The sequence below is a fragment of the Dendrobates tinctorius genome, unplaced genomic scaffold (assembly GCF_039654945.1).
Source record: "Dendrobates tinctorius isolate UK_male_01 unplaced genomic scaffold, ASM3965494v1 ptg000019l, whole genome shotgun sequence".
Classification (NCBI taxonomy): Eukaryota; Metazoa; Chordata; class Amphibia; order Anura; family Dendrobatidae; genus Dendrobates; species Dendrobates tinctorius.
The window spans coordinates 23,918,692-23,945,389 of NW_027361687.1; the positions used below are offsets into that span (position 1 = coordinate 23,918,692).

At 46.9% G+C, this 26,698-nt stretch overlaps 1 protein-coding gene across 7 annotated transcripts in view; it reads right to left on the minus strand.

Moving 5' to 3' along the window:
* Positions 1 to 5,186: 5,186 nt before the first annotated feature.
* The window catches only part of LOC141082783 (protein-L-isoaspartate(D-aspartate) O-methyltransferase-like), a 76,835-nt gene continuing 55,323 nt past the window's right edge, over positions 5,187 to 26,698 (minus strand). For all 7 annotated transcript variants that reach the window (XM_073566712.1, XM_073566705.1, XM_073566709.1 and 4 more), the window contains one exon: positions 5,187 to 6,984. In XM_073566712.1, the coding sequence (XP_073422813.1) occupies positions 6,972 to 6,984 (13 nt within the window). In that variant the 3' untranslated portion in view covers positions 5,187 to 6,971. The remainder of the gene's footprint in view (positions 6,985 to 26,698) is intronic.

A 26,698-nucleotide genomic window follows, 5' to 3' on the forward strand; every position in this document is an offset into this window, starting at 1 on the left:
ATCTATCTCTATATCTATCTCTACATCTATCTTTCTATCTATCTCTATATCTATCTATCTATTATGTCTATCTATCTAGCTATCTCTATTATCTATATCTACCTATCTCTATATCTTTCTATCTTACTCTCTATATTTATTATCTATCTATTATCTATATATATATATCTATCTCTCTATCTATTTATCGATCTCTGTATCTATCTCTCTCTATATCTATCTATCTCTATCTATCTGTATATCTATCTCTATATCTATCTATTATCTCTATATCTATCTACCTATCTATCTCTATATCTATCTCTATATCTATATCTGTTTCTCTCTATATCTCTCTCTCTATAGCTATCTATATATTATCTCTATATCTATCTATCTCTTATCTCTATATCCATATCTATCTCTATATCTATCTATCTCTATATCTATCTTTCTATCTAACACTATATCTCTATATCTATCTCTATATCTCATTATCTATCTCTATCTTTATCTATCTATCTATTGATCTATCCATCTATCTCTATATCTATCTATTATATCTATCTATTATCTCTATCTATTATCTCTATCTATCCATCTATCTATCTCTATATCTCTCTCTATATCTATCTATCTTTCTAACTCTATACCTATCTCTATACATATCTCTATATCTAGCTATTATCTCTATATCTATCTCTATATCTATCTTTCTATATCTATCTGTCTCTATATCTATCTATCTCTATATCTATTTTTATTTATAGCCATCTATCTATATATATATTTATCTCTATATCTATCTATATATGTCTATATTATTATTATTATATCTGTATATCTCTATCTATTATCTATCTCTATCTATATATCTATCTATCTCTATATCTTTCTATCTATAGCTATCTATCTCTATATCTATCTATTTTCTATCTATCTATCTATCTATCTATCTATCTATCGATCTATCTATCTCTATCTATCTTTATATCTATCTCTATCTATCCATTATCTACTTTCTATCCATTATCTACTATCTATCTCTATATCTATCTATTTCTACATCTATCTTTCTATCTATATCTATCTAACTCTATATCTATATATCTATATAGCATTATACCCTATGAGGGGGCAGCATTATACCCTATGAGGGGGTGCATTATTCCCTATGAGGGGGCAGCATTATACCTTATGAGGGGGCAGCATTATACCTTATGAGGGGGTGCATTATACCCTATGAGGGGGGCAGCATTATACCTTATGAGGAGGCAGCATTATTCCCTATGAGGGGGCAGCATTATACCCTATGAGGAGGCAGCATTATACCCTGTGAGGGGGCAGCATTATACCCTGTGAGGGGGCTGCATTATACCCTATGAGGGGGTGCATTATTCCCTATGAGGGGGCAGCATTATACCCCATGAGGGGGCAGCATTATACCCCATGAGGAGGCAGCATTATACCCCATGAGGAGGCAGCATTATACCCCATGAGGAGGCAGCATTATACCCTATGAGGAGGGCAGCATTATACCCTATGAGGAGGGCAGTATTATACCCTATGAGGGGGGGCAGTATTATACCCTATGAGGGGGGGCAGTATTATACCCTATGAGGGGGGCAGTATTATACCCTATGAGGGGGCAGCATTATTCCCTATGAGGTGGTGCATTATTCCCTATGAGGGGGTGCATTATTCCCTATGAGGGGGGCAGTATTATACCCTATGAGGGGGGCAGTATTATACCGTATGAGGGGGGGCAGCATTATACCCTATGAGGGGGGCAGTATTATACCCTATGAGGGGGTGCATTATAACCTATGAGGGGGTGCATAATACCTTATGAGGGGGGCAGCATTATACCCTATGAGGGGGGCAGTATTATATTCTATGAGATGGCTGCATTATATTCTATGAGATGGCTGCATTATACTATGTGAGGGGGCTACTTTATATTCTATGAGGGGGCTACCCCAACTCCTGCTACATAATTAAGACATGTACAACCTTATACCCGGATATTAGCGTGTTTTACCGCATAATTGGTGGTCTGGTATTTAACTCTATGCAGCTACATAGTGGGCCCCAAGAATGATTTTCTCTGGTGGGCCCAAGGTGTTCCAGTCCGACGCTGGTGACAGCCATGTCCTTATGGCAGCTGTGTCCCTATGTCACAGCCCTACCAGTCAGCTGGTAGTCTACCATTGGTAACCATAGTTTCTGGAAGTACAAAGCTAAATGTCATCATGATTTCCACAAATGACCTCCCTAACAATGGCTTCCACATGCACACAAAGTATGAGTAGTCCTCCTCTCCTACCAAATTGTCAACCTCCAGTGTCCTATGTATCTCTTACTGAGATCACATGGGTATCTCTGTGAGAGTAGACGCACACTGCCCCATTACCACCACGGTATAGACGATCAGCCAAAGACAGCGCCAACATGTGCAATGTGCCGCAGCACAACGCTGCTTCTAGGAACTTATGTCCAGGCTGTGCTTCCAGCATTAAAGGATTTGTGAGGGAACTTATATATTATTATAGCGCCATTTATTCCATGGCACGCTATATTAATGACCTATCCTTGGTGGATGTTGGACCCCAGCAATCTCAGATTGGTGGGGTGATTGTTATGTAACTCCCAGACAATTCTTTCTGCATTCTGTTGGACCAGGCCTGACTGTTTGCCTTTGCCCCCCTTTGTGTCCATGACGCTATTGCCCATCCTTGGACCCAGTTGGGTTAGTGCTAACCATTACATTACTAGAAACCTTATACGATACCTGCCAAGTTTTAGATACTCTGACTCCATCTATTCATGTTAAAGGGGCTCTGTCAGCACAAACACTGCTGAAACTGAATACAGGGGTCAGATGCACCACAGCTGGGATAGACAGTTCTATGCCCTTTCCCACCTGCTTGTTTTCCGTCTGTCTCTGCATCCCCTCTCTCTATTTTGATTCCAGCTCTGGCTTTTTATAGCCATAGAAAGGTGGGGATAGAGGGAAAAGAAGCGGGTGAGAAGGTGGACTTCAATGTTTGACCACACTTAGGATGTATCAAGCGCCTGTGCTTGGTTTGAACAGTCATTCTGTGATGACAGTCCCTTTACGTTCACTCATATCCTAGTGCATGCATATTTTTTCAGCTTCTAACAGCAGCTCCTTGATCGGAATCCATCTGTAAACTGAAGGCCCCATACACATCAGATAGCTGTCAGTTGAAGAATCGGGCCCGTAATCTCTCCCAACGCCCGTGTGTACAGACATGTTCCCTATAAGAGACCTCTTGCCGTACTCGTCAGGAGATTTAGACAGTGAACTCTGAGGCACTACAAGTACCAATATAACGTGGTAATGGATACACATTGGAATACTATAGGCCAGGGGTGGGGAACCTTTTTCCATCCAGGGGCCATTTGGAAATTTCTACCATCATTCGAGGGCCACACAAAAATGATCACCTTGAGGCAATGTACCCACGTAAGCGTTTTTTTCGCTTTTTTTTTACCAGCAAAAATGCTTAAACGACGCATCCCATTCATTTTAATGAATTCCGCACTTTTTGTGCATATTGATGCGTTTTTTCCATGAAAAAAAACACATCGCAGTAACAAACGCAGCATGCTCATTAATTTAGTGGAAAAATCCACATTTCTAGCTATTTTGTATGAGACTGGTGACGCGCGGAAAAAAAGCGAGCGTTTTCTGGGAGGGAGTCCGGTTTTCATGCAGAAATCTTCTGCATACGTGGGTACATTGACTAAATATACCGGGGTAATTTTCAGGCTAACAATTACGGTAACTCACCCTTAATGTGACGGCTGGAGCTGCTTCTCCATCACTGGGGGCTATATATATCACAGGTGGTAGGATATACAGTACTCGGGGGGGATATACAGCACTTTCGGGGTAAATGCAGCAGCTGTGGGGGGATATATAGCTTCGGGGGGGACAGGGATCCTCGGGGAGGCTCATAGATCACCGGGGGGGACAGATCACTGAGGGGTGACACGAAGATCACAGGGGTGCACATGGGAGCACAAACATCACAGTGGGTACATAGCAGGTGGGCACATAGATAACATGGGGCACAAAGCTGGGAGCCACAGATATCACAGGGGTGCACATAACTGGGGGCACAGAGATCACGGGGGGCACACAGCTGGAGGGCACAGATCACAGGGGGCATAGATATCACATGGGGAAACAGCTGGGGGGGCACATAGATGGAGGGCACAGATCACAGGGGGTATATATAGGTGGGGGGCACAGATCACATGTGGAAACATAGCTGGAGGGCACAGATCACGGGGTATATATAGGTGGGGGGCACAGATCACATGTGGAAACATAGCTGGAGGGCACAGATCACATGTGGAAACATAGCTGTGGGCTGTCCTACCTGGTTGTACCCCCCCCAACGCACGTTTCGGCCGGATGGACCTTTACTATCGACCAGTCTGAGGTAATATTATGTAGTTCAAATTCTTTCTCTGGATGTTGACATGTTCAGTGCATAGTATGTGTGCTGGTAGGTTCCACCACAGGGGGTAATGATACCTATGGGCCTCAATATATATTATGACTGGCTGTTTGTATTACTAAGGGATGATGTAGGATTCTCTAATTTTGTACTGTTTATTGTTGTAATCACTATTATCCCTGTGGTCACATACCTGCATGTGCCCCATTTTTGCCCATGTGCTTTTTATGGTCATATTGACTCTTATCTCACTGCTTCTTGTACCTTGGATTTATGCTAATAAAGTTATTTTTGTATAAATTTCTTGTATTGGACTTTTTTTCGCCTTTTTTCCTTTATATATTTGATTAATTTTTGCGATAGTCCTATTGTGTCCAATTATATACCCATCTTCTATGGTAATTCATAGTTGTGTAACTGTTTAAATCTGTGTAAATGGGGTTATTTTCCATGAAACTATTATATTCCATCTAAAGCTCTGTTCACATGGCTAGATGTAACTGATGCAGTAAGTACTGGGCATGTGAAGTTTGAAGGGGAGACTAAAAACAACTACAGCAATGAAAAACTCCTACCAGCACTGACCATTTGTGCAATTTTTCATTGCTGTTTTTTTCACTTGTCTGGTGGTGTGGCCCACCCCAGTATATGCCGTACATTACACTCGGCCCAGTCCTAGAACAACTCATCCAGGAATAAATGACAACACAGAAGTCATTAAAAGTGATTCATTTATTGCAATTATTCTCCTTAGTGCAACTTCTCACATGTCAGCCCAAAGATTTCCTGTCTCCACTTTACAGGCTAGCCTGGAACTCTGAAGCTGTGCCACGTGGACTAGTCCTGTCTCTTGGTGCAGATCTTATAATCTGGCCACTATTGACAAGTAGCCCGATGCCATGCAGCGCAAGTGGTGACGACTGTTGAACAGTCAGACAATGACGGGTAATGGTGTGAATGGTAAGGTGGCCATGAATGCCAGGCTCTCTCCAGTCACCTCTGTAGGAGTGAGGGGAGGGTATGGACGACATGGGAATAACCCTTTTACTAACCAAGACTATACATAATTTCTAAGCTTCTTCTTCTCTTCAAGTGACGCATGATCATAAACAAAAAATCCTTTATACAAGGCATTGCTGTTTGTACCTGATGAAGGGGGACAGAGGGACGGTTCGTACCTCAAATGCGTAGTCGAGGAATGGTTTATGATCATAGCGATCATTATTCTCCTTGATACTGCTGGCAAAACCTTTAGTCTGCCCAGATCAGATATGAGCTACCACTTTCTTTTAAGTTTTTTTTTTTTTTTAATCTAATTAGGTACCAGATTCTGTGCTCGTTACTGCATCTTTGTAAGGTTTCCATTTTTTTGGAATATTGAGCTTCGAATTCCAGTTTTGACTTTAACCAGGTGTTAAATTTAAAGTGGCATTCCAGATTACACAAAGCAATAGCCACCAGCTTGATTGGTGTGGGTCTGACCATTGGGACCCCCACCGCTAGTTACAACAGGAGGATTGAAAGCATAAATGGTAGTCCTATTTAATGAAACCAACAATAGAGCATAAATACATTATTGGAAAAAGTAACTCTACCCAAATCCGAAATTAAGCGCACACCATGAGTTCTTAAAGGGAATTTGTCAACAGGTTTTCACTATGTAATTGAGAGTAGCATGATGTAGGGGCAGAGACCCCAATACCAGTAATGTGTGGCCCTTATTAGGATGTGTTGCTGTTTCAATACAATGAGTATTACCAGCAGGAGATTATCACTGCAGGACTACAGCTCTTGTGCATCCTGGTCCAACGCCAACCGCAGCACTTGTTATCAGATTACTGCAGATATACAATGCACATAGAACGCTGTGGTGTGGGCAGCTTTCTGAGCTCTGCTTCATCTAAAACCTCTGACTATCATAATGGCTGCAACAGGTCATCGAATTGACATATCAACAGAATTGGGGTCTCTTTACCTACATCAGGCTGCTGTTTGATTACATAACTATAACCTGCTGACAGGTTCCCTTTAAAAGAGAGAGACTGCCAGGAAGGTAAGTGGGAAAGACAGACAGGAAGGTCTGAGTGCTTTGCACCATAACAGAAGCTTAAATCACTTTTCTTATTTGCAGCCAATTAGTAACCCAAATTAATGCCTTAATGGCCATGCACAAATATTGTCTGCGGGAGCTTATAAATAGGACAACTTCTGTAACAATACATGTAGAATCCCGTCCAATGTGGAAGACAAGAAAACTATTAAAATCTATTTTTCCTTTTTCCATATATAAAGCATCCATATAAAAATAATTGTGAGCACCTGTAAAGCTTTGTGCCCCAGGGGGGAAAATTAATAGCCCGACACAGCCCATCTCAGATTCAACATTTTTTCTGTGCAACAAAGCTGCCTCTTGCCATCCGGGTCAGCGCCACCTTGGAAACCATCGTTGATGAACAGATTTTTTCACCGCTGCGTTCTCTCCTGATGAATCGAAAATTTTCACAGATCATCCCTATGGTAAAAGCAAAACATAGATTTAGCAGGTCTGGTGCAGTTCTATTCTTACATGAGACAAGGCAAGACCCTTCGTATCTTACCGTTTTGGAGGGCACCATCCATATAAACACTGGGGATCAACTGCTACATCACAACTAATTAAACCACATTTGGACAAGAAAGAAATATGTAGACAACAGTGATCACCTCCCAACTTGTATGATGTAAAGAATAATCAATGAACAAGACAAGCTACAAATGGATTAAAAAAAAAACATTTGAAAAACACAAAAAAAAGCTATAATATTGCAAAAGACCAACCTGGTCTGCATACGACCTAGGTTCACCTAACCTGTGGTTCCCAACCTATCATCCAAAATCAAAGTGCAAATAGAGTGCTGGAAGTAGAATAAAGTCTACCTATATGGAAATTGATGTCCATTTTGTTGAAACCCAATTAAATAAAGTGCACTTATTTTATATAAAGTGCAGCGTGCAAAGTGAACAGACATGCATTTACTACAAAAAGATATAGTAGGTTACATAACTGACAATCATATGTAAGTTCCAAAATATACTGTACCAGCACTACCAATTTGAATAGGGATATCATGTTAGGGTGCTATAGGAAATATCCCATAGGTAAGGCAACATCCTGCTGCCGTTGCGGTGTGCTGTGTAATGGCTGTGTCTGACCATACAGAAACATTGTCTTATCATACCACGGCTCCTGGGTAGGGGAGGATGCAAAAGAGAGTAAACAGACATTAACAGCATGAGATCACAGCTCCTGGGCAGGGGAGGAAGCAAAAGAGTATACAGACATTACAGCATGAGATCACAGCTCCTGGGCCGGGGAAGAAGAAAATAGGTATTAGACCTACCGGTAATGATGTTTACAGGAGTCCATCCTCACAGTACCATGGAGGACGTCCTCCTTCTCCTCCTTACAGGGACAGGAAAGCACACGAGAGGTTAAAAGGTCCCGTCCCATCCCATTTCCCTCAGTGATTTGACAAGTACCACAGCGTGGATAATGCAAGTAACACTTTAATGATACAATCATACCCTTCTGGCCTGTAGGGTAGATATGACCTGATTTGATAAGCCTTTTGCCTTCAGGATGTCCCTTTCAGGATCCACGCTGAGGTGGAGTCTTGCTGGATTCGGATGGCGGATTGGGTCCTGGTGGATGACATCTTTCTTCCGAGGTAGCTCGACTGGGTTTTCCACTGCCATGGCTCCTATTAGGGGAAACCAGCTTCTACTTGGCCAGTATGGAACGACCATTATCACCTTTGCGCAGTCCTCGCGGATCTTCCGGAGTACCGCCGGTATGAGCGCCAGTGGTGGGAACGCGTAAGAGAGGGGTTCTTCCCAGGCGTGGCTCAGGGCATTTCGGGTGATCTGCCGGGTTCAGGGAGTAGAATCTGGATACCTTTGAGTTCTTTCGGCTTGCGAACAGGTCTATACTGGGGGTCCCCCAACAATGACACAGTTGACAGAAAATCTTTGTTCAATTCCCACTCTGTCGGGCAGACCTGCTGTCTGCTTAGGTAATCCGCTACCACGTTCTGGGAATCTTGTAGGTGGATTGCCGTTACTGAGAGGACTGTTCCTTCCGCCCAGGCGAATATTCTTACTGCTAGGGCTTGGAGTGGTCGGTGCCTGGGGCCTCCCTGGTGCTTCAGGAATGACACCTGTTATGATTGGGTCACCGAGGAGGAAAGCAAGACCAAGCTAAGCCACAGAAAACCAGAGAGGTCGGTAACTAAGCGGATCGCAGACCCCTGTTCCTATCCACACAACTAGCAGTAGCCGTGGAGCATACCTACGATGATCCTAGACGCCTCGACACAGCCGGAGAACTAAATAAGCCTAAAGCAAGAAAGGGGAAATCTAAACTGCCCCAGAGCAGACCCCAAAGGAATAGATAGCCCCCAAACATATATTGTCGGTGAGACAAGATGAAAACACAAACGCAGGTAGGAAAATAGACTGAGCAAACGATGGGGCCCACACTAACTAGTCAGGACAGGAAAGGAAAGACTTTCTGCAATCACGCAAAAAACCCTGCAAAAAATGCCCAACACGTCTGATAGAAAAATACTGAAGTCACTAGAATTCGCCCACTATATCAGCACTCTGGTATATTCTGAAAGCAGAGCAAAAAGAGGCCAATCTAATAAGGGACAAAAACAAACTGCCACAAGCAGTAACATAAGGATGGAAATTCAGCACAGCCCCAGCTGGAGCTGGCTGACCACACAAAACTGAAATAGACAAAACCAGATCAAATGTGACCAATAGCAAAAGAACACTTAGCTGAGGATGCAGGGACTGAGCTGGAAACTAAGACCTCAGGAGGCAGGAAAAAAAAAAAAAAAAAAAAAAAAAAAAAAAAAAAAAAAATCACCAGCAGGGATAGAGGGAGTCGGCTGTTTTAAATCCTGTCAGAAACTCCAGATCTCCATTCATCCTCCTCATTATCCTGTGGCAGGCCTCTGTTAATTAGATCAGCTCCATTACCTCCAGTAACCACCAGAGGGAGCCCGGAAAGAGAACTCGCGACCCCTCTGTCAATATTGTCATGGTTAGGACAAGGTTAATGTCCTGTTCTCACAGGGTTAACTTTTGCCGGCCTCTCTTTGGATCTGGGAGGGGTATTTATACTCACTTCAAACTAGCATTCTCTGTCAGTTATACTGCTGTTCTGGTGTGTCTGACCCCTGGTGTGCGTGTACTCTGCGTTGTGTGTATGACCCGGCTTGTTCCTTCACTCTGTACTCCGTCTCTCGTTTTGGTACCATTGTCTATTCTGGTTCTGACCTCCTGGCTTGGCTATCGTTACTCCGTTACAGTTTACCCCTATTGTACCGTCTAATGCCCGTTCTGGTTTTCTGATCTATTGCTACATCCTGACTATCCATTCTGTCTAATCCTTTGGTACTGTATTGCTATCTCGTGCTTTGACCTCGGCATGATCTGGTTTCTGTCTCTGTCTATGCCCCTTGGTAAGGCCTGTTTCACACTTCCGTTTTTTCAAATCCGTCAAAATCCGTTGTTTTCCGTAAAAAAACGGATCCGCCATTTTTTGCAGGATCCGTTTTTTTTGTCCCATAGACTTCCATTACGGTTACCGCGGATCCGTCAAAAAAACGGATCCGTTTTTAAAAAAACGGATCCGTTTGCATCAGTTTCCGTCAAAAAAACGGAAACGGGTCCGTTTGGCGGACACAAAAACGGAAGTGTGAAACAGGCCTAACATTGTCCTGTAGTTACCTTTCTAGGAGTTTCCCTGCAGCTCCTAGATCCGTGGAGCTTAGGCCACGCCCCCATCAGTCACGTGATTCAGGTCCTGGAGCATGCATTGTCACCACTGCTGCCCGCTCCGCAGGTATCTTTGTGCACAGTTTTTATACTCAGGACACGCGCTCTGGCTCAGTGAGCAAGTGCAGTGCGGTGTTCCTGACAAATATAACCAGCTCCACTACCTTCACTAGTAACCAGAGGTAGGCCAGAAAGCAAATTCACAACAGACACCACTGTTAAGTTGTCGGATAATATTTGGACGTGTCGATTCTTCAGGACTGACCGGTTCCGCCGCAGGGCCTCCCAGACCGCATAGAGTTCCCCGAAGTTGGAGGATCTGCTTCTGATGTCTACTGGCCATCTTCCTTGGAAGATCTTCCCTTTTACATGGGCTCCCGATCCCCACAAACTGGCGTCCGTGGTGACTACCACATATGGAGAGGTTGTCCATAGTACGCCCACCTGGAGGTTCCTGGGCTGTGTTCACCACCATAGTGACTTTCACCAGTCCTGGAAGCCTTATGGGTCTGTCGAGTGAAGCCTGACTTCTGTCAGATCTTGCGAGGATCTCCCTTTGTAATGGTCTTGAATGGAACTGGGCCCATCTGACGCACGGAATGCAAGCGGTCATCAGGCCCAGAATCTCCATTGCCCCTCCTATGGAGGAGCAATGCTTCAACAGGTCTCAGACTCTGTCCCGAATAGTCTTCTGCTTTTCTTTTGGTAGCAGGTATATTCTGTCCCCTGAGTCTAGGAGAACTCCGAGGAAGACTTTTCTGGACTCTGGTATGAGGTCTGACTTCTGCCAGTCGATCACCCAACCGAGGAACTCCATTACTGTAATTGCTCGGTTCCTGTCTCGAATGAGCGCTTTTTTGGGATCCTGCCACCAGGAGGAAATCGTCTAAGTATGGTATGATCACGATACCCTGACCTCTCAGGTAGGCCACTACCTCCGCCACCAGCTTTGTGAAGATTCAGGGGGCCGAAGCCAGCCCGAATGGAAGACATTGGAACTGGAAGTGGCAGGTCCGAGTTGGTAATTTGACCGCGAATCTTAACAGATTCTGGGATGAAGGATGGATAGGGACCTGATAGTAAGCACTCTTTAGGTCGAGGGTGCACATGACCGTGTCCCTGTCTATTAGATGTATTGTGGACCGAATTGATTCCATCCGAACCTCTTGTACCTGACCCAGGCTTTTAGAGGTTTTAAGTTTGTAATAGTTCGGGCCTCGCCGGATGGTTTTGCAATGGAGAACAGGGAGGAGTAGTGTCTCTTTCCCCTTTCTGTCAGAGGAACCGGTACTATAACCTCTGAACGGATCATTTCCTGTAGGTCCATCCACATGGCGGAGTCCGCCTGGACTACGGTGGAGGCAATATATCTGTCGGGGGAGGGGAGTAAAGCTCTATGCTGTAACCCTCCGCAATGTTTCTGAGGACCCACTGATTGTGGGTAACTTGGGCCCAATTCCCTGCGAAGTGGCAGAGTCTCCCCCCGATACCTATAGCATCATTGCCTTCTAGATCTGGAGGTTGACGCAAAAGTAGGAATTAGTCCTACCGGTAATGGTATTTCCAGGAGTCCATCATGACAGCACACCAGGAGGTTGTCCTTCTTATCCTTGATAGGGACAGGAACACATAAGAGGTTAAATAACCCCTCCCCACCAAAACCCATCAGTGATTTTCTAAGTACCACACCAGGATGTATACAACGCAATTTTATTGAACTTCCTACCACACAAGTTACATCACATATCAGATAGGAAATCCAAGGGAGGGTATATAAGGAGTGCTGTCATGATGGACTCCTGGAAATACCATTACCAGTAGGACGAATTCCTACTTTCCAGGACGTCCCTCCTGACAGCACACCAGGAGAATTACCAATTACTCCAACTAGGGCGGGATTACAGCCTGGAGGACTTTCCTCCCAAAAGCTGTCTGAGAGTTTGCCATAACATTTAACTTACGTTTGCAAAAGGTATTAAATTTAGACCAGGTTGTGGCTTTGCCTATCTGGTCCATAGATGCTCCCGTGCTCTCTGCCCAAGAGGCAGAAATTGCTCTTAGAGAATGGGCTCTAAGGTTTTCTGGCGGAGTCTCTCCCGCCGACATATATGCTGCACTGATAGTTGATTTTAACCATGTAGATAGAGTAGCTTTCGATGCTTTCTTCCCTCTATTTTTGCCTGCTATCTGGATAAAGAGATTAGAGTCTACTCTCCAGTCTTTTGTAAGATCTAAGTATTGGAGGACAGCTCTTAACATCCAAGAGGTGGAGAGTGTTCCCGCTCATTGCTGCAATTCTGGCAGAAAGCCGGTAGTACTATCTCTTGACTCCGGTGGAAATCTGTAACCACCTTGGGAAGAAAAGGCTGGATTTAATTTTAAGACGATGCAGTCTTCCTGGATCTTCAAATAGGGGTGCTCTATAGACAGGGCCTGAATCTCCCCTATGCGTCTCGCAGTAGTTATTGCTACTAAAGTTTTCAATGTCATTGATTTTAAGGGGGCCTGCTCTAGTGGTTCATATGGGTCTTTACGCAGCTGGTTTAGGACCAAGCTGAGATCCCAGGGTGGTATCGAGCTGCAGATTGTGGGTCTCATCCGTTGAGTGGCTTTTATGAACCTCACTACCCAGGGATGATTGGCTAGAGGGAAGTATGAGCCTAAGACTGACACCTGTACCTTCAGTGTACTAGTCTTTTGTCCTTTGTCAAAGCCCGCCTGGAGAAAAGAGAATCTGCGGGATATCGGGACTCCGGGAGAATGATACTGGCCCCTTACATTGAGAACAGAACATTTTCCAGATTTTTTGGTATATGGCTGAAGTTACTGGCTTTCTACTATTCTGCATCGTAGATATTACTGAGATTCCTTTTGATTTTAGGATCTCCGCCTCAGGATCCAGGCCAACAGTTGTAGCATTTCCGGCTTCTGATGAACTAAGGGTCCCCGAGTTAGAAGGTCTCGTCTCGCTGGTAATAACGGATCTTCCTGTGCCATCCATTTTGGTAAGGAGAAACAGCTTCTTTTGGGCCAGTAAGGAACAATCAATATTACTAATGCTCTGCTTTCCTGTATCTCTCTCAAGACCCTTGGAATAAGAGGAAGTGGTGGGAAGGTGTAAGCGAGCTCCATGTTCCATTCCTGAGCCAAAGCGTCGACTCCTGTTGGGTTGTCTGCCGGGTTGAGTGAAAAGAATTTTTTTGTTTTTGTATTTTTCCTTGTGGCGAATAAGTCGATCTCTGGTGTCCCCCAGTGTTGGGATAGCTGTGTAAAGACTTCCTCGCTTAGTGACCACTCTGAAGGTTGGACCTTCTCTCTGCTCAGGAAATCCGCTACCTGATTTCTGGTTCCTTTCAGGTGGACTGCCGTAACCGATGTTATTGTCCGTTCTGCCCAGTGAAAGATTTTGTGTGCTAGGTCCTGAAGGTGACGGTATCTGGGGCCTCCTTGATGTTGAAGGAAGGCAACTGTAGTTGAGTTGTCCAAGAAGATCTTGACATTGACCTTTCAGTTCTTCTTGGCATGTCTTTAGCGCTTCCCAGACTGCTCTGAGCTCTGTAATTTGAGGATTGGATGCGTACTGATGGGCCCCATGTCCCCTGAAGGTATCGACCTTCCATGTGAGCCCCCCAAGCCACTGAGACTGGCGTCGGTAGTGATATTTGTGCATGGCGACAGTCTCCAGGGTCTTCCTTTTGAGATTTTTTGTGTTTGTCCACCAGGAAAGGGACTGCTTTCCTTCCTTGGAGAGTCTCAAGTTTTTGTCTAGCGATGTCTCTCTGCCGTCCCAGGTCGCTAAGACGTCTTTGTAGGATTCTTGAGTGGAACTGGCTTCATTGTACACTGGGTATTCATGAAGTCATGAGACCCAGGACTCTCATGGCTTTCCTTATGGAGATGTATTTGCATCTCTGGACTTCTTGGACCTCCTGTCTGATTGTCTGCTGTTTGTGCAGAGGACGGAAGGAATGTTCTCTTACGGAGTCTAGTATGACCCAGAGAAACACCTTCTCTTTTTCTGGTTTTAGGCTTGACTTCTTCCAATTTATTACCCATCCTAGGTCCTGTAGGACCGATATGGTGCATGTAAGGTGCTGCTCCATTTGTTGTGAAGAGTCTGCCACTAGCAACAGGTCGTCCAAGTACGGGATAATGAGGATATTTCTTTCCCTTAGATAGGTCATGATCTCTATCATGAGTTTTGTAAAGACTCGGGGCGCCGAGGCGAGTCCAAATGGCAAGCAACAGAACTGGTAATGTTGTATTCTTCCGTGATCTTTAATCGCGAACCTGAGGAATCTCTGGTGAAATCTGTGGATGGGCACAGGATAATACGCACTTTTTAGATCTAGGATGCACATGACCGAGTCCTTTTTTACTAATGGTATGGCTGCTCTTAGAGATTCCATCTTGAACCTTTTGTAGGTCACCCACCAATTTAGTGGTTTTAAATTTATTATGGTCCGGTATTCTCCTCCTGGTTTTTTATGGAGAATAATCTTGAATAGTGACCCTGAAATCTTTGGGCATGAACTCGGGTTATGGCCCCTATTTCTATCAGGTCCTGTACGTCCTTTAAAAGTCTTTTGTGTGTCACCTGAGACTGGGTTATGCAGTATCTCCTGGGCGGTCGCTCGGTGAATTCGATTTTGTAACCTTCTGTGATTGTATTCCGAACCCACAGGTTCTGGGTAATATCCTTCCAGATGTTTTGGAACTAACAGAGTCTCCCTCCTATCTTCCTGGCATCATTCTCTGGTAGATCTTGCCCTCTGCTCCTTGGGGGAACTTCTTCCTCCTTTAGGGTAGCTCCACCTACCGGACTTTCCCTTTCCCCTATAGTCCTGTCTGGGATGGGAGCGAGTCCTCCGAAAAAAAGGTGTCCGTTTAGGTTTCTCCTCCGGAAAGCCCTTCTTTTTATCAGAAGCTTTCTCAAGTAGCTCGTCTAATACGGGCCCGAAGACGTGGAGTCCGGAGAAGGGTATGAAGCACAGTTTATTTTTCAACTGAGTGTCACCTGTCCATGATCTTAGCCACAGCGCTAGCCTTGCTGCATTAGATAAGGCATTATTTCTTGCCGAGGCGTCTGCCATAAAGTCGGTAGCCATTCTTAGGAGAGGTAGCGATTTTAGGATCTCCTCTCTGGGTTTTGTCTCTAATCTGGTCTTCTAGCTCCCTCACCCATAAGCTCATTGATCTGGCTACTGAGGTGGCTGCTATGTTAGTTTTCATAACTGCTGCTGAAGCTTCCCAGGCTTTCTTGAGGAGGTCCTCTGATCTCTTATCCATCGGATCTTTCAGACCGGACGAATCCTCAAAGGGGATAGCCGTTTTCTTTGACACCCTAGCTACGGGTATGTCGATCTTCGGAACCGTTTCCCACACTTTTGTCTCTTCTGGATCAAAAGGAAGATGGTACCTGAAGTCCCTTGGAACTATCAGTTTTTTCCCTTATTCTTCCAATATCATCGCTGTTATATGTTTATAAACCGGGAACACTGAATTTCTGCGGGCTCTCAGCCCTCCAAACATCTCATCCTGGGTTGTTCGTGGTTCAGTAGACCCTTCTACTTTCATCGTATCCCATACTGCCTGTAGGAGTATATCTGTATCTTCTGTGGAAAAGAGGTATCTCTTCCTTTCTTTCGGACGACCTGCCGAGGAACCTTCACCGGAGTCAGGATCAGAGTAGTCCGACACCTCTCCTTCCTCCGAACTTTGTTCCAGCTCCCATCTGGGCCTCTTAGGGCGTGGGGAATGTGCTGGTACCAGTGCTGCGACTGTGGACTGCACCTCCTCTCGTATCATAGATCTCACATTGTCCAGGAGAGAGGACTGTTCCTGTCTTAGGAGTCCTGATATGCAGTCCTCACATAACTTCTTTGTATGGCTGAGCATAGGGGGCATTTACTAGGATTTTTCCTGGTGGTCGAGGTGGATTGTCCCTCCTTGGCCTACAAAATATATATAGGAAAAGAGGGTCCTGTGTGTCTGTCTGGAGACCTGTAAGGGACCCTACTAATCCTTTACTCACATGGTCCGGATTTGGCTCTAAGGACTGGACGTCTGGACAGCTACCACCTTCCATCTCTACTGAGTCAGTGTGCTGTCCGTCAGTGTGTCTTAAGAAGTCGCCTTACCCGGCTTCAAGACATCTGATTCGTCCTCCTTCCGAGCCCAGCTGCTGCTGATGACCATGCGGCTGCCAGCTGCGCACCCTCCTGGTGCGTGGATCTATGCGGGTGTGTATCCCCGCCTTCCCTGACGCCCCTTCCTGAACAGGGCGCCAGGACCCCTGCGATGCCGGCCCTGGTGGGGCTCCTAGTCTGCCCGGGCCGTGTTGCGCCGCCATGTTTGCTGGCCCCGCCCCTGGAAATCGTCTCGGGCGCGCCCCCGATGACGCGGCGCGCCGGAAATCCTGGACACGAGGCGCCGGCGTCCTGCAGCCGGGCCCAGCAGCTGCTGTGGCGCAGTGCCCTCCCCGGGGATGCAAGCCGACAGGGAGCAGCCAGCTCAACCCCAGCGCTGAGGGACCTCCGGCGGTATCAGCGCTGCCACGGCGGGGATCGTGCCTCCGCCGGGAAAAAACCCTCAGAGAGGGCTGCTTGACCAGCAGCTCCTGCCACTGGATCTCCAGGTACACGCTCCGCTGCGCTCCTCTGCGTCTGTCCCCGATTGGGACAGGAAAATCACTGAAGGGTGTTGGTGGATTGCGGTTTAGGAACTTCCTCGATCTGCATAGTGTTCCTGACCGCTTGGACTAACTAGTCAGTGTTCTCCAGCCTGAACAGGAATTTCCTGCCTGGATCCTGTCTGTCCACCAGGATCTCTCCTTCCTCCTCCGGATCAGAGTCCCGGTAGTCTCACTCCTGAATCGGGCTTGCTTCGGAAACTGGGTCTGCCTCCCACCTCGGACGCTTGCGGCTCGGCCCTGGACTGGGGGACTGCTGTCGTGCGAGGCTGGCTCTGGAGGCTTGGACTTCCTCCCGTATCAAGGATCTCATCTCGGAGAGGAGGGATGGCTGTTCGTCTCTTATGACCCTTGATGTGCAGGGTCCACAGAGGGTTTTGCTATGGGTGTCTGGCAGCTTTACCCTGCATACAGTGCATCGGACCGACTTGGATGTGGCCTTGGCAGGGTCCTTAGTCACTGACGGGGGGGCTGCTAGGGTTCCCTTATCCTATCAACATAAAATGGGGTACCCATGTCAGTCGTCCTGGGCTGCGGGGATGAGTGTGGGGCGGGTGATCTGCGCCAGGCGCACTTACCCCACCATTCGCCGGAGCCTCTGCTTCCATCCTGCAGCGATCTGTGCTTTCAGAGAGACGGTCAGCCCCTGGAGCGTGCGCTGCGATTCAAACCGGCGTGTGACATCACCGGCAGTGACGCGCGTGCTCTCACAATAGGCCGGGTCCTGTCACTTCCACCTCTTCCCGGACTCTAGCCCCTCCTGCGCCTCTGACGGTGCCTTCCTCGTGACACCGGCGCCTACCCGGCCAGCTGCCTGCGGGGGCCGACTTTCGCCTGCCATGGCGCCCACCGACTGGAGCCGAGAGCCTCCCACCAGGAGGAGCAGCTCCCTCCAGGGACGTTGTCCTGCTCCTGGCCTTTGGGGCAGAGGGACTCCCCACCGGGAAGTTTCGGCCTGGGCGTCTTGACAGGGGAAAGGTTTGGACTGGCCGCCCGATCCCCCTGGGCCCTCCGGTAAGCTCTGCAGCTCCTCTTGCGTGTCCCTCCATTCAGGGACAGGAAAAACACTGAGGGAAATGGGGTGGGACGGGCACCTTTTAACCTCTCGTGTGCTTTCCGGTCCCTGTAAGGAGGAGGAGGACGTCCTCCATGGTGCCGTCAGGTGGACGTCCTGGAAAAAAGAGTACACAGACATTACAGTATGAGATCACAGCTTCTGGACAGGGGGGGAAGCAAGGGAGTATACAGACATAACAGCAGGAGATCACGCTTCTTGGTTAGGGTAGGAAGCAAAAGAGTATACAGGCATTACAGCATGAGATCACAGCTCCTGGGTAGGGGAGGATGCAAAAGAGAGTATACAGACATTACAGCTGCTGCTTTTTGTGAGGCAAAACATTGCTTAAAAACAGGCAGGGAAAGGTTTTGCCTCACAAAATGTAAAATTTCCTATCCCGTGCTGTCCTGTCCGTATCCTCTTTGTTTCCTCCCCTGCCCAGGAGCTGTGATCTCATGCTGTAATGCCTGTATACTGTTTTCCTCCCTCCCCTGCCCAGGAGCTCTGGTCCCATACTGTCCTGTCTGTATTCTCCTTTTCATCTTCACCTGCCCAGGAGCTGTGATCTCATGCTGTAATGTTTATATACTCTTGCTTTCTCCCATGTCTAGGAGCTGTTATCTCATGCTGTAAAGCCTGTATACTCTTTCTTCTTCCCCTGCCCAGGTGCTGTGATCTCATGCTGTCCTGTCTGTATACTCTTTTGCTTCCTCTCCTGCCTAGGAGATGTGGTATGATCAGACCATGTCCCTGTCTGATTTATAAGATTATCTCAGCACAGGAACTTTTCTCTTTAAACACATCAAACTGTCATACTTATTATTCCAAGATCTATTGATTAAAATGTACTTTGCTCATGGGAAAATTCCTTTAGAGTTCTATTATGAGATACAGAAATGGTTAAAAAGAACTAAACCAGTGTTCCCACCTGTAAGGCAGCAGCTTTTGTGTCCCTGCGACAATGAGGCAATGACCCAAGAACGTTCAACTTAAATGTCTGTTTTTAAACTCACAAAATAAATCCAGAACCTTTATCCTCCGGTTCGCATCCGAAGCGTCCGTATTAGACCATTGCCGTGAGCGACTCCACCAATGTATCACTCGTTGGTGTCAGTAGCTTTGCCTTCTCTCGCCTGAGTTCAGACTCACACAGACCTGACATACACAGAGCCTCCTGCTCTGCTGCTTACAAACCAAACACCAACTCACCCAAACCTTAACTGAAAATTTAAATGGGTTTTGTGGCCATGGGCCACTCCCAACATTCGGAGTGGAGGGATAGATCCGTCCCACTACCAATCCTACAGATCTCTCCAAAAATAAAAGCCCATGTCAGGTCTTCCTATATCTGTCTTGGTCAAATAGTTTGACCAAATCAATTCTCTTTTATTTTGTGCTGTAACCACAGAAGTGGCTGTACTTACAGTGCTCTCCAGCAGGTTTAGTTTTCCTCTAGGTGCATCCTGGGGGGACACATATCGACCCTCGTATACAATTCCCCTCACTGCCTCACATACCAAGTAAACTGGCTACCAGTTCCAGCAATAACATTCCAACAATGTGCAAGAAAGAACAGTCCATGGCAATAAATAGTTTGATCTCACCTAATATCCAGGAACACATCTGTGACACCGAGGAGCAAGAGGTGGATGTAGAAGGTCTATACATTGCCTAATCCTCCCTGCAATGCCCATGTGTTAGCTCCTGCACTTACAGGAGCAGTACCCAAGTGTAGGCCTGCTACTGTTATACAATACCCCAAAATTACTTCCAAACTCATTTCTTCCTCTATCATGTGGATTCAGCAGATGATGTACTGGAGGGGACTTTAAAGAGATCAGAATGTCTGAAGAAAGTGAGGGTGAGTTCCAGGGATGTGAGCCCAACTCCTCTATAAAAGCAGAGCTATGGAGAGAGGCACTCGCTCACTTTCTCCAGGCAGGGTGAAACACCAAGGTTACTTACCGGTAGCCGGTTTTTCCGGAGCCCATGACGGCACACATGAGAGAGGGGATCCGCCCAGTCAGGACAGGAACCCTACTGAAAATAAAAGGGCGGTACCTCTCCCTCGCTTCAGAGCATGAGAGGCCCCCCGGGTTAGTACACATGGTAAAACTATCACCACATTATCTCTAACTAAAAAAAAGCACCCAAACTATAGTGCACACCAAAGGATTGAAAAGGGGGGGGGGAATATACAGGTGCCGTCATGGGCTCCGGAAAAACCGGCTACGGTAAGTAACCTTGGAACCTTGGTGTTTTCCCGTCTCCCATGACGGCACACGAGAGACTTTTGTAGAATAAGACACCTTAGGGAGGGACCACCGCTTGCAGCACCCTTCTACCAAAGGTTAGGTCAGTAGAGGAAGACAGATCAAGTCGGTAGTGTTTAAAAAGTTGAAGGTGAGGACCAAGTAGCGGCTTTACAAATTTGTTCAATCGATACCTCAGCCTTCTCTGCCCAGGAGGTAGCCACGGCTCTGGTGGAGTGAGCCTTGATGCCTTCTCGAACCAGAGCGCCACTTGCGGAGTAGGATAACAATGGTCTCCCTGATCCATCTGGCAATGGTGCTCTTAGCTACCCCGTGCCCTTTTCTACTACCCTGAAAGGCTACAAAAAGGGACTGATCTTTCCTCCACTGACTAGTTACTGACATATTGTACTATGGCTCTTCTTACATCTAATGTATGGAACTTTTGCTCCCCAGGGTTTCTAGGATTGTTACAGAAAGATGGCAAGGAGATTTCCTGAGTCCTATGAAACTTTTGGACTACCCTGGGGAGCTAGGCCGGGTCTGGTCTTAGAACCACTCGGTCATCCAAGATCTGTGTATATGGAGGACATATAGATAGAGCTTGTAGGTCGGTCGCTCACTCTTCAGGCTGATTGAAAGGTTACCAGTAAGACAGTTTTAAGTGTGAGTATCTTTGGTGACAGCTCTAGTAATGGTTCAAAGGAATATTTGGTTAAGGTATCTAAGACTAGGTTGAGGTCCCAGGGTGGTATCTTTGGGATATTGACCGGCCTTGACCTGCCACAGGACTTTATGAATCGGGACACCCACCTATTGGCTGCTAAGTTGCAGTTATTTAGGGCCCCCAAAGCTGAGACTTGGACTTTGAGTGTGTTAGTGGCTAACCCCAATTGTAGCCCCGACTGTAAGAATTCTAGGATAGGTTCCACTGGCGCTACATCCCCCAAGGGTTCCCCCAGGAAGTCTAGGAACTTTTTCCACATTCTACCTTAGATTTGGGATGTTATAGGTTTTCTACTTTTCAACAGGGTGGAGACTAACCCTGGAGAGAATCCCTGGTGACTCAGTAGCGCCCTCTCAAATTCCAGGCTGCTAGATGAAAGCCCTTCACCTGAGAGTGGACCACTGGTCCCTGGGAAAGCAGGTCTGGAATCTCCGGTAATATCCATGGATCTGTCACCGACATGAGTCTCAGAAGGGAGAACCAAGGTCTCCTCGGCCAAAACGGAGCTATAAGAATTATTCTCGCTCGATCCTCCCTGATTTTCCTGACCACTACTGGGATCATTGTTATCGGGGGGAAATGCATAGGCCAGGATGAACTTCCAGGGTATTTGTAGGGCATCTACTGCGAAGGGGTTTTCCCATGGATTAAGTGAGCAGAACTTCCTGACCTTCCGGTTGTGTGCGGCAGCGAACAGGTCTATTTCTGGTTTGCCCCAGGCCTGAACTATTTGTTGGAAGACTTGGGGGTTTAGGGACCATTCCCCTTGTCTTAGATGCCTGCGACTCAGGAAGTCTGCCTGTGTATTTTCTACCCCTTTTATGTGCAGTGCTGTGATGGATAACAGATGTTGTTCTGCTATCTGGAAAAGTAGATCTGATATTTGCATGAGGCCCCGAGATCTCGTTCCCCCCCTGGTGATTGATGTAGGCTACTACTGCCTGATTGTCAGTCATGACTCGGGTGTGGCGGCCCCGAAGTAAAGGAAGGAAATGTTTCACGGCTTTTTCCACTGCCCATAGTTCTTTTACATTTGAACCCTGAAATCTTTTCTAGCGAGGACCAGGTCTCCTGTATTGAGTGGGATCTCAGGTGTGCTCCCCATCCTGTGGCACTCGCGTCTGTTGTAATGATGTCCTCGACTGGTTTTTGCCACGGGACCACAGCTGTTAGATTCTTTTCTACAGTCCACCAGAGCAGGGAATCTCTTACAGCCACAGAGAGACATAGTTTGCAGTCTAAATGCCCTTTTAATTGTTTCTGTGCCGACAGAACTTCCCACTGTAGTTGCCTTAAGTGGTACTGCGCCCATGCTACTGCGGGTATGCATGATGTCAACGAGCCTAAAAGGGACATTGCGTTCCTCAGTGTCATATTTGGTCTTTGTATTGCTGTGCGTGCTAGGCCTCTTATCTTGGTCACTTTGCTCTCTGGTAGGAGGCAGCGTTGTTGCTTGGAGTCCAATATCAACCCTAGGAAGGATTGCTCTTTTACTGGGGTTATCCTTGACTTGGGGATATTTATTATCCATCCTAGTCCTACTAGAATTGCTATCACTTCCTTCACTTGATGTGCGCAGTGGGACTCCGACCTCCCTATTACAAGAAAGTAGTCTAGGTATGGGACGATCACTATGTCCCTGGAACGAAGAAAAGTCATTACTTCCGCCATCACTTTGGTGAATACTCTGGGGGCTGTAGACAGGCCAAACAGAAGGGCTGCGTATTGGTAGTGTTTCACCTGCCCCTGGACAGAGCGCTACTATCAAGTATTTTTGATACTCCCGATGAATTGGGATGTGATAGTAGGCATCTTTTAAGTCTAATCACTGCCATGAGGCAATGCTGGAACAGGATCTTTGTGGCCGTGTTGATTGACTCCATTTTGAAGGAGCAATTGTCTACCCACTGACTGAGTCTCCTCAGGTTGACAATGGTTCTCCAAGAGCCGTCTGGCTTTTGTATTAAGACGAGGGGGGAGTAGAACCTCCTTCCTTCTTCTTGCACTGGGACTTCCTGTAGGACTTGTTTTTTCACTAGTCCCAAGACTTCCATCTCCAGGGCCAGCTGTTGCTCTTGGGCTTTCCTTCTGGGTGTCATTATGAAGGTATGCCTGGGCGTACGGATGAATTTTATTTTTAAACCGTCCTTTATTATGTTTAGGACCCATGTACTGGGGAGATATTCGCCCAGGCGGAAAGGAAGAGAGAAAGCCTTCCCCCTACCTCCGGCCCAATGTCATTGGGGAGATTTTTTGGAGGAAGTGGAGGGCCCTTTGAACATATAGCACGATCCTCTTCTTTCTTTAAAGTCCCAGCTTTTTCCAGCTCCCGGGGGACGACCCCTGTTAAATCTCCTCCTCCGAAAGGGCTGCTTTTTAGGTTCTCCCGGAAATTGGGGAAAGCTTTTCTTCCTATCCCCCGCATGTTCCAAAATCTCTTCTAGTTTTTCTCCGAAGAGGAATTGGCCATTGCATGGAATAGAACATAACCTATGTTTTGATGGCAAATCTCCGGGACACCCTTTAAGCCACAGGGCTCGTCTTGCCGCATTTGACAGGCTTGCCGCTCTAGCTGTCAACCTAGAGGAATCTGCTAGGAAAGCCGCTGCTCCGTGTACCAGTGTCAAATTAGACAGAATTTCGTCCCTAGGAACTCTATCCTTGATCTGGTCCTCTATTTGTTGTAGCCAGACCATGAGGGCACGAGCGGTACAGGTACCAGCTATCGCTGGCTTTAATCCACCTGCTGAAGCTTCCCAGATATGCTTTAGGAAACAGTCTGCTTTTTTATCAAGCGGGTCTTTCAACACGCCAGAGTCGTCTAATGGTAGAGATACCTTTTTTGAGGATCTGGCTACGGCCCCATCAATTTTAGGGACTTTTTCCCAGGTTTCTGAATCCTTTTGCTCAAAAGGGTACCTCCTCTTTGATGTGGAAGGTAAGCCCCCTGACCTCTCCGTTTTTTTCCATTCCCTGTCAATTAGTGCTTTTATTTTATCATTTACAGGGAAGGTACGTTTTCTCTTTTCCTCCAGTCCTCCAAACATTACATCCTCTAATGATTTGAGTCTTTTCCTCTTTAAGGCCCATTGTAGCCCTGATAGCTTTGACCAGCTTTTCCACGTCCTCCGTTGGGAAACATGGACGGCCGCCTATATCGCTGTCCGAGGAGAATTCTGAGGACTGAGTAGAGGAAGAGGAGGTGGAGGGGGACAAGGATCTATCCCGCCCCTTCTGCCTTGGCGAGGCCTCTGAATCGGAGCTCCTTCTACGGTTACTTTTATCTTTCTTTTTAAGGGCTGCCTTTAGGGAACCTTTCACCTCCTGTTGTATTAACTCTTTAAGGCTAGTCACCAAATCAGGGATCTCCTCCTCTATAGTTTTGTTTATACAGTCAGCACAGAGGTCTTTCTGCCACTGATCTGCTAGCGGGTGTTTGCAAAGGGCACATTCTCTATTCTTGGTTTTGCTGCTGGCCTTCCTCGACCCCTAGTGATCAAGCAGAGAAAATGGAACCCCGTTACCATAAGGGTGACATTCACGTAGATCACTCACCACCGCTGTCAATAAGGGGTACCGATCTCGGAGGCTCCTCAGATGCACTCGTGACGTTTCTCCTGGACGTCTCAGAGTCATGCCGGTTGCGTTTGCTCCCACCACTCGAGCGACTGCTCCTGGTATGCTGGCGGCTCGGCCTGGCATCTGGTGAGAGCTCTTGCTGCTGATGCTGCTGCTGACACTGCTCGTCTTGCCCCACTTCCATCATGAAGCCTTGGGCATGAGTGCGTCTTCTGTGGTCATCTCCCTTATGTAAGGGGGATCCACTGCACTCTCCGCCTCCTCCGGTTTCCCCCACAGCCCCTCCCCTCCATGCCCTGCCGCCGGGATCTCCTTTCGCCGGCCGGCGTTGTTTGCTATGGGCGCCGCCTCCCGACCGGAAGCGGCCGGTCCCTGACGCTCCTGCGCTGCTTCTGGACGCGGCAGAGGGGGAGAGGGCGGCGCTGCAGCCACGGCAGAGCCCCAGGACCCCAGCCGTGCTGCTTCTGCGCCCGCTCGGACGCTGAGCCCCCGGGGGACCCGCAGACTGCGCTTCCCTCTCCCGACACACAGCGCTCAGGAACCAGCCTGATCTTCCACGCCGGCACGAGAGAGGGGCAGGTACATGATCTTCAGAACACGGGTCCCTGTCAGGACAGGAAACCCAACTGAAGCGAGGGAGAGGTACCGCCCCTTTTATCTTCAGTAGGGTTCCTGTCCTGACTGGGCGGATCCCCTCTCTCATGTGTGCCGTCATGGGAGATGGGAAAAGTGAGGGTGAGTTCCAGGGATGTGAGCCCAACTCCTCTATAAAAGCAGAGCTATGGAGAGAGGCACTCGCTCACTTTCTCCAGGCAGGGTGAATGGTGTCCTGAGGACTATGGTTCTCTGGAACTAAATTGTGACCCCCCCCCCTTCCAGTACATCCCTGGATGAATTCACATGATATAGGAGGAAGGAGTCAGGCGCTGCCCCCGGATGGCTTTTCATAATGCTTTTGCAGCTAATTGACTGGTCTCTCCCTATGGGCACACAAAAGAGACCAGTCAATCAACCGTAGCAGCGCTGAGAAGATCTGCAAAGTATATTTTCTCTGAAAGACCGGCTAGCTGCGGGGGTCTAACTGGATGTAGCACCTGTGTCCTCCGGGTATTCCATTCTGGCCCTGCCTGAGGGGCTTTACTACGGGTGCCCGGGGCTCACTAGTCACGCCCCCTTTGGAGTCCCCCGGATCGTGGTCCCGAGGTTCCACTTAATAAAAACGAATGTGAACTTCACCATCTCTGCCTCTGCTTCCATTTGTTACAGCTGTATTAGGCATGAATCACCTCCTCACAGTTTCTTTAACCCCTTCACTACCAAGGGTGGTTTGCACGTTAACTCCCGGGCCAATTTTTACAATTCTGACCACTGTACCTTTATGAGGTCATAACTCTGGAACGCTTCCATGGATCCCGGTGATTCTGACATTGTTTTCTCATGACATATTGTACTTCATGTTAGTGTAAAATTGCATTCAAATAACTTGCGTTTGTGAAAAAAACGGAAATTTGGCGAAAATTTTGAAAATTTCGCAATTTTCCAACTTTGAATTTTTATGCCCTTAAATCACAGCGATACGGCACACAAAAAACTTAATACATAACATTTCCCACATGTTTACTTTACATCAGCACAATTTTGGAACCAAAATTTTTTTTTGTTAGGAAGTTATAAGGGTTAAAAATTGACCAGCGATTTCTCATTTTTGCAACACCATTTTATTTTTAGGGACCACATCACATTTGAAGCCACTTTGAGGGGTCTATATGATAGAAAATACCCAAAAGTGACACCATTCTAAAAACTGCACCCCTTAAGGTGCTTAAAACCACATTCAAGAAGTTTATTAACCCTTTAGATGCGTCACAGGAATTTTTTGAATATTAAAAAAAAAAAAATGAACATTTAACTTTTCACAAAAAAAATACTTCAGGTTCAATTTTCTTTATTTTACCAAGGGTAACAGGAGAAATTGGACTGCAAAAGTTATTGTGCAATTTGTCCTGAGTACGCGGATACCTGATATGTGGGGGGGGAACCACTGTTTCGGCGCATGGCAGACCTCAGTAGGGAAGGAGCGCCGTTTGACTTTTT